This window comes from Pocillopora verrucosa, chromosome 1 (assembly GCF_036669915.1).
Source record: "Pocillopora verrucosa isolate sample1 chromosome 1, ASM3666991v2, whole genome shotgun sequence".
Taxonomy (NCBI): domain Eukaryota; kingdom Metazoa; phylum Cnidaria; class Anthozoa; order Scleractinia; family Pocilloporidae; genus Pocillopora; species Pocillopora verrucosa.
This window is the reverse complement of record NC_089312.1, coordinates 22,958,302-22,966,770: the sequence shown is the minus strand read 5'-3', so window position 1 is coordinate 22,966,770 and position 8,469 is coordinate 22,958,302. Positions and strand designations below refer to the sequence as shown.

At 38.5% G+C, this 8,469-nt stretch overlaps 1 protein-coding gene and 1 pseudogene across 1 annotated transcript; both read left to right on the top strand.

Annotated features, from left to right (window-relative positions):
* The first annotated feature begins 389 nt into the window (after positions 1–389).
* On the top strand, positions 390–1,499 carry LOC131796716 (histamine H2 receptor-like). Its single transcript, XM_059114319.2, has one exon. The coding sequence runs from the start codon at positions 507–509 to the stop codon at positions 1,497–1,499; it is 993 nt and encodes a 330-aa protein (XP_058970302.2). The 5' UTR covers positions 390–506.
* Positions 1,500–7,158: 5,659 nt separating this feature from the next.
* Positions 7,159–8,066, top strand: LOC131796715 (octopamine receptor beta-2R-like; annotated as a pseudogene).
* Positions 8,067–8,469: the final 403 nt, after the last annotated feature.

Genomic DNA, 8,469 nt, shown 5'->3' with positions numbered 1-8,469 from the left:
TATTATTGTCGAATCAAACATTAAAAACAAAACAACAACACAACCAAAAAAAGCAAGAGGAGAAAACAATTACATACCGTGCGTAACTCCTTCGGTCTCACAATTCCATTATAAAATTTGTTATACTCTTATTTAGCTATCTTTAGATAGAAATTTCTTACTGTCAATAAGAAAGGTTGACGTCACTGCAGACATGATTATTTATGCGGTTTTTGTCAATAAGCACAGATGCACACGCGAGTGTTTCCCCTCCGACGTGCCTCTCCCATGATAAGTTTCCCTCCTTTAATTCATTGAGTTACCAAATCTGGAATGGAGGATCGTGGGTGGACCTAACACTAAGAGCGGCAAGGATTCAGCCTGATTAATCAGTGTTGGCGTATTTTTGAAGGACCTCCGAACAAGAGGAAATCACCAGACGTTTTAATTGTTTGTAGTTGGTCTTACATTAGTTCAAGTCCTCAGCGAAAGTATATCCTCACAGCTTTCCACTTAACGACCACAAAATGGAAACTTGGTTTTCGATTCTTGGCTGGTCTCTCTCCATTCTGGCCATAACTGGAAATGGATTTATCATCTGGCTCGTTGGAAGAAGACGGCGGCTTCGCACCAGAACCAACGCATTCATAGTTTCTCTTGCAGTGGCGGACTTCTGTGTTGGGCTTAGTACTTTTCCCCCGCTTTACGTCTGCGAAGAGATAGTTGGATGTGAGCCTAAGGCCTTCTTAGCAAGCGGGGTGGATTATCTAAGATGGCTCTTTGGGTACGCTTCGGTTACAAACTTGTGCAGTTTAGTCCTAGAGCGCTACGTTGCCGTTGTGAAGCCGTTAAGGTACTGGACTCTTATGACGCGCAAACGCGTTCTCCAGATGTTTGTTACCTCTTGGACCATTCCAGTTGTTTTGGTCTTGGCTTTTTTACTAAACGGGCTTGTTTTTAAAGAGATTCTGCTGTTTAAAGTGCTGACACTGATTACCATTGTTTTTCTAGAATTCATACCGTGTTGCAGTCTAATTTTTTGCTTTGCATCAATGTATTATGTTGTTTATAAACACGAAAGAGCCGCCCGCATCTTGGCAAAACAACTCCGCTTTAACCAACGATTTTGTTTTAAAATCCAAGAGAAGTCTGCTGTGAAAATAATGGCAATTGTGATTGGTTTGTTTCTTGTAACTTACTCGTTCGCTTTGCGATGTAGCTTTATTTACATTTTGAATGACGACGAAAAACCGTGTGATGATCAGGAATATAAAATTCCCCTTCTTGTAATAAACTCCGTCGTCAACCCCTTCGCTTATGCTGTCTTCAAGAGAGACATAAAAATGGAGATGACACGATATATCTGCTGTGTCATGAGTAAAAAAAGAAACCGCACTGAGCCAATTGATGAAAACAACTCTTTCATCCTACGCAGCTGCAATGCTCAACATGTCAACCCAAAAATTCAAAACTTGGACAAACGTCTTCTCGACTGTCTTCAGCCATGTTCCACGAGTTAAATGTCCATAAGTAAGATTGGGGATTTGCAGACGGTGTATGCACGATGAGGAGAGTAGATCATACCTTTCATATTAATGTCTAAAAAGAATTCTTTTCATCTCATCAATCCTTACCAATTCGTATTTCTTTTTGTATATTTTTAATTGTTACGGTTAGTTTTTTTCTAATTTTGCAAATCGGTCTGTTTCATTTTATAATTTTACAAACCAGTCTCTCGGTCAGTCAGTTCGTATCTCAATCTGTCAATAAGATAGTCAGTGAGACATTCAGTCCGTCAATCAGTCAGTCAGTCAGTTATTTAATCAGTTAATCAGTCAGTCACTTAGTCAGTCAATAAGTCTGTCAATCAGTCAGTTTCCATTCAGCCCGTCAGTCACCCTGTCCGTCAGTCCTTCACTTGGTCGGTCGGTCGGTCGGTCGGTCGGTCGGTCGGTCGGTCGGTCGGTCGGTCGGTCAGTCAGTTAGTTAATCAGTCAGTCACTTAGTCGGCCAGTTAGTCTGTCAATCAGTCAGATTTCAGTCAGTCCGTCAGTCACCCATGCCAGTCCGTCAATCTCCCAGTCCGTGAATTAGTCTGTATGTCAGTCACCTAGTCTATCATTTAGTCAGTCCGTCCGTCCGTCTATGCGTCCATCCGTCAGTCCGTCCGTCCATCCGTTCGTCTATCCATCCTTTCATCCCCCATCCCCCCATCCGTCCGTCCGTTAGTCAGTCAGTAAGTTAGTCAGTCAGTCACTCAGATCTAATTCATACCGTCAGTCAATCATTCAGTCGGTCAGGGTAGTCAGTTATTTAATTATTTAGCCAGTTTTCAGTCTACAACTGAATAAAAGGAGTGGAGATTTTAAAGAAACTGTGGTGCTCCGTCAATGCTGGGTATAAAAAGATATATGATATCGTTTTATCGGGTTTCTAGACAAATATGGTGCCCGAAATTATCGCTTCTCCGTTGTGGCTTTGTTAACGACAAATCTAACTTCGACTGTGTTTTTCTAAGATTAAAAGAGGAATCAGTTATTTCATGGTCAGTAAGCACCATAATACGCACATGAAAAAGTGAGTTTTCATTGAAGGGGAAGTTTCCTGTAGCTTTGATTTCTTAAAGTGAAAACGGGGAGATACTTAGTCAAACAGATATGCTACCTGATGCGTAAACAGTTAATTTGGAGTGTGCAGAATGTGTTTATTTGACTCAATTAATGTTTAGGTCGATTTAGGCGGTGTATACAAAGGAAAGCGGCTGGAACACAATACGAATGCCGTATGGCTTTTGTCGTTCGCAAACCGGAGTACCATTATTTTGGCTAACTTACGATGATCTGTCTTTTTTCTTGGACTCAAAGAAGGAAAAGTAATCGAAATAAATGGTTGGCTTAAAAAAGTTTGTCCTGTGCTGTGAACTGCCCTTCTGATCAAGTCAGACAACAGATACGGGGTTGAAGACACCTTGCTGATTCGTTCCTTGGATCATTTGCCGCTTACTTGTCGTTTTGTCTTAGGAATATGTTGATAACATTACCCTACTATGCAAATTCAGAAAGGTCTCACGAAGCCAGGTGTTCACTGATAGCCAAAAACTTGCCTTGGCAAACCGCCGATGGACTTTTGAGAGAGTTATGAATATATGTATTTTTCTAAATTAGCCTTTTACATTTGAATTAAGTTGGATTATAAGTAAATCGTTTTTACGTCATCGTACCGTTTTCACTTTTCAAAGGATGAACATATCTGGCAAGATTTTCCGTGCATGAATCATGCATATTTAAGGTTTTTTTTCGAACATTTTCATCTCATTGTGATTGATTGTGTTGTTAGACATGAACTCATTGTTGCACAAATCAATTACGTCAGCCAAAATTCAATAGAAGTAGTTTTAAAAGAGTAATTTTTCGGGTGACAAGGCATATAAGATGCTTCTGTTTATACTGAAATTATATCTACCATTGTTGACTTGTAAATTAAGATAGTCCAATCGATCGTTTTGTCAGTTTAGCTCAGGTAAGAGGAAATAAGGGAACAATTGTATTCCTCTGATTGTTTGTGAGAACTTGTCTTCGGAACCTCGCTGTTACTAAACCCAAAACAAAACAGGTCCCGCTTTACGTTAGGGAGGTTCTAAAGTTTGCATGACGAGCTTTGCTCACCAAAAGAATTTATGCAAATGAGGCTGAGGCGGATCTGAGATCCGCCTGGCAACTATTAACTGTAAGAGAAGAACTGACTTCGCGCCCACAGAACGACCGAGGTGTTGCGGATGAATTTTCAGTAATTACTTTTTTGGCACTTTTCGGCGTCCAAATTGCATGGCGAGAGTAACCCAAAACCTTAAAGCAGACACAAACACATCGCTTTCACTTGCTAATTGAGCCCTCTCGCTTTACTTTGACAAGCCTATGGATCATTTTACGCATCCCTGGTGAGAATTCTTTTCTTGAGCAAAGCTCGTCATGTTTGGTTCGTAGACATATTAATGAAAGTCAACATGATGGTATTTATTCACAGAATATTCTTTTTCTAATGTAGTTTTGTTATGAAACTTTTAAACTATATATTTTTCTGCGAATCCACTTCTAATTAAGGGTATAAGAATTGATGTAACGCAAATATTCCCATCCTGCTGCTAAAAGACTCGAATGGTGAGGCAAACATTTAGACACTTGTTTCTATATTGAGCGGTTACAATTTTTAAACACTCGTTTAAAACTTGAACATTGGAAACTACAACAACAGATGATATCGAGATCGTTATCTGCGTTATCGTGCCAGGTGCGAATAAGAATAACTTCCCAGCGAGGTGCGAAATTTAAAATGGACTTAAAGAAACAATCATGGGTCACAGGGATAGGTTAGCACAGTTGATATTCTCTTGCTTAAAAGTGAATCGTAAAATTATCAACGATTAGCTTTGGCAGTAGAAATTTTATTGACGTTAGACGAATTCAAGTGTTTTTTTGAAATGGGAGAAAGCTAGGAACTCTTCTTAGACACCATCATATTGAAGAATTTTCGTTAATAAGTTGTGAGTAGATATTTACTTTCAAACATAATTAAGGTTTTAGCTGCTGTTATATGCTAGCACATAAGGTGGACTCGTTATATGTCATTAGGACGCCAAATTTAGCACAAACACGAGTTTAATTTTCCAATACAGTTCTCTTCCAAATAGATCTTGAGGAATACTTTCTCCACCTGCATTTGATCATGATAGCAGGAGTAAAAGATGTTGGTGGCCATTATACGCAACCAGAGTCCTCCCTATATTAAAAAGATCTTTTGTCCCTGAAACCAGCTACTAATTATGCTCTTCGCTCGTCTCAGTGGTAAACCTATACACTTTAGTTCTGAAGCGTTATGTTGCTGTCGTAATGCCTTTCAAGTATTTGACTTTTATGAAACGTCGCCGCGCTTTCCTGGTGATTTCCGTCTCTTGGGCGATTCCACTCATAACTACTTTGGCTTTTTTCAGAATGAATTGGCTTTGTCCAAGCCAGCGTCTACTATTTGAAATATTTACTTCGGAAAAACTTAATTTTTTTGGCTTTTCTGCCATGCTGTGGTCTAGTCTTTTGCTTCGCTTCAATGCTTGTTGTTGTTAACAAGCACGAACGAACAGCTCGTGTCTTAGCAGCTCCACTTTAATCATTGATTTCTGTTCAAAATCCAGGAGAAGTCTGCAGTTAAAATGATGGCAATTGTTATAGGAGTTTTCCTTCTAGCGAACACATTTGCTTTACGATGTGGTTATATATTATTATTCAAAACAGGAAAAACATGTGATGATGAAGAATATAAAATACCCCTCCTTGTTTTAAACTCTGCTATTAACCCCATTGCGTACGCCTTCTACAAGCAGGATATAAAAAAGGAGATGACAAAATGTATTTTCTGCGTCATCTGGACAAAGTAATTCAGCTTTTTCAGCTAATTCAAGAAATCCGCAAAATTGGTTTTTAAGCTTTCATTAATGGTTTGACAATAGGCGTTGATAATTATGGAACAAAACGAAATTGTATTAATGTATTGTATTGTATTGTATTATGTATTAATTAAAAAATAGAAATATAATTGAGAATGTTTAGAATAAAAAGGCTAAAGAAATCATATTTGTGTATTGATTGCTTAGAAAATATAAGTGGTTAGCTGCTGTAGAGCTCTCTCCCGAGTTCCATCTATGGCAAGAAGCGCTTCATATTTCATTGCTGAATGAAATTGATGTGTGAGAAATGTCATCTAAAGGAAATACAGCGTAAACCGAAAAAACCGTCAGACCAGGTCGTATCTTTATTATTTTGCTCAAGATTTGTCCTTCGAAACAAAACTTCAATCGCATTTATTTCGAAAGCAGCATGTTTTCCAATTGTCAAATTTGCAAATGGTCTACATAAACAATAATCTTTAATATGGTGAGAAAATAAAAGCATTCCGAAAAGGTCGAGTTAGTCTCCGATACCGCCTCAATAACTGCTAGTTTTCCTTTCGTTATGATTAAGTTAGAGAAAATATAGGAAAGGAGGAGGGGGAAGTTTGTTGTTACGTGTAATTTTTAACCAAAGTAAATGGCAGCTGATTTGAACACCAACTCGACCACAGTATTCTGGCTAATTTAGTGTTATGCCAAATCGTTTAAAGAAATTCGTTGAATAGAAGATAGATGTAATGCAACTTCAACGCGTTTAGTTTAACGACAGGCGAAATTGTGCTCCTATTGGGTTTTCTCATGCTTCGTCTTCCTCTAAAGAAAAGAGATGTTATTCACGCGACACTATGACGAAAGGCTTCAGTATATTTGAGTCCGCTGTCGTCATTGATCCTAAAGTTACGACGAACCTTGCAAATCATGCCTTAAGCATATAATAACTACTAATTGAGCCGTGAAAAATTTTGCTGCCTGAGTGACAAGTGCATAAAGCCCTGGTCAAACGCAATATCTTGCAACATTGTTGCACGTAACGTGTTGCACAAGATTGGCCACCCCGTAGCAACATGTTGCAACAAGTTGGATCAAGTTCGAAAATAGTCAAAATTTTGTATGTTGCAAGGTGTTGCGTGCGTTTTGGCCAGCTCCCACACAACATCTCTCAAATAGATTTAACAATGTTGCAAGATGTTGCGTTGAAATGTTGCTTGAGTTTTTCTGGCTTAACTCTTCCTGCTATTTTTACTTTAAATTTGTTATTTTTCAGGTGCCTGAAGAGAAGCTGTTTCAAATTCTCTTTGAAATTCACCTTTACACCCACAGCTTCACTTTTTTTGCCATTCCCCAATAATTGATGGTATATTCAGTCTTGCACCTTTGAAATTCTTCACATGTTAAATGAGTACAGCTCATTAATGAGTAGAGATCATCAGTAAATGGTTATATTATTAGCCCAGGCTGGCATCAATAAAAATTTCAAAGGTGCAGTTTTGCATATAATAAAGTGGGAAGAAAAAACAGGAACAGCAGGGATTAAAGAAAAATACTAAGTTTATTGCGCGCTTATCCACTTAATTTTCATTTGATATAAGTCGGTCATTCTTCAATCGATCAAATCCTCTATCTCAAAACGATAATTGTTAAGCTACAAAGCTTGTGGGGTCGTTAAGTCTTACATCAATTTTTCCTCACTGTTTCTGGACAGTTTACCTAGCTATGTACAATCACCCTTTGTTTACAAAATGGATACCTGGTTCTAGATTCTTGGCTGGTCTCTTTCGACTGTGACCGTAACTGAAAGCAGATTTATCATTTTCCTTGTTTGCAGAACTCGGCGGCTTCGGACCAAAACCAACGCATTTGTCGTTTCACTTGCTGTGGCGGATTTCTGTGTTGGGCTGAGTGCTGTTTCCTCACTTTTTGTCTGCTAGAAGACAACTGGATGCGATCCTGAAGCCCCTTTTGCCGACAGGGTTGATTATCTAAGTAGGGCTGTTTACGTGTGCGTTTGTAACAAACTTATGTAGTTTAGTCCTGCATCGCCACATTGCTGTTGTGAAGCCTCTCAAATACTTGCTGTTCATGACACGAAAACGTGTTTCTCAGTTGATTTTTCATTCTTGGATACTGTGAATTCTTGTTGTTTGTCCCGATGTTCTAACGTGGCTCGTTTTTGACAACAATATTTCTGTTTTCCTAATTAATACTTGGATAATAATGATTTTCTCCGAGATCCTGTCGTGCTGTGGTCTTATCTTTTACTTTGGTTCAATTTTACATGTTGTTTATAGACATGAACGAGCCGCCCGTATCTTAGCGAAACAACTCTGCTTTAATCTTCGTTTTCTCAAAAACGAGAAGAAGTCGGCTGTGAAAGTGATGGCCATTGTTATAGGCCTGTTTCTTGTTTTTTCTGCATGCTCTCTGCGATGTAGTCTTATATACATAATGAAAGAAGAACAACCATGTAATGATAAAAAATTCAAATTGCCTCTGTTGGTTTTTAAACTCTGCCATCAACCCAGTCGCTCACGCTCTGTTCAAGAGGGACATAAAAGAGGAAGTAGAACGATGCATTTGCTGTGTGATCTGAAAGAAGAAAAACCACATTGAACCACTTAATGACTCAAAAGCTTTTCCAGATGGATGACTTTTTATTTTGATCGATCGTAATTTGAGGCAAGCGTTATCTATTGTATACATTAATGTTGACAAGCAGGAAATAAGTTGAATAATTGGGTGAGGACCGCCATAAAGAGCTACTCTTGTTGTATTTAGATAACGTTGCATCGCCGCTGATTAGCAAATGAAGGAGAGTTGGAGCCGATGGCAAATGAGATCAGGTTATTTTGAAAAATGGTTGATTAAACTGTGTTGAAAAAGCTAGCTTTACTAGGCTGTGTTTAAATTTTCATAGGAAATATAAGCCTGAGTCACTTAGTGTTTAAAGTATCTGCTCTTCATCTCTGTTTTGAGCGAAGCTGGCAAAATTCAACCCAGCGGAAAAAAAAGTTTGCATTAAATCGCTCATGTTTTAAAAATTTCAAGGAGTT

Excerpts from the sequence above, each read along its gene's own strand:
- LOC131796716 (XM_059114319.2), top strand. The coding sequence starts at position 507 with ATGGAAACTTGGTTTTCGATTCTTGGCTGGTCTCTCTCCATTCTGGCC.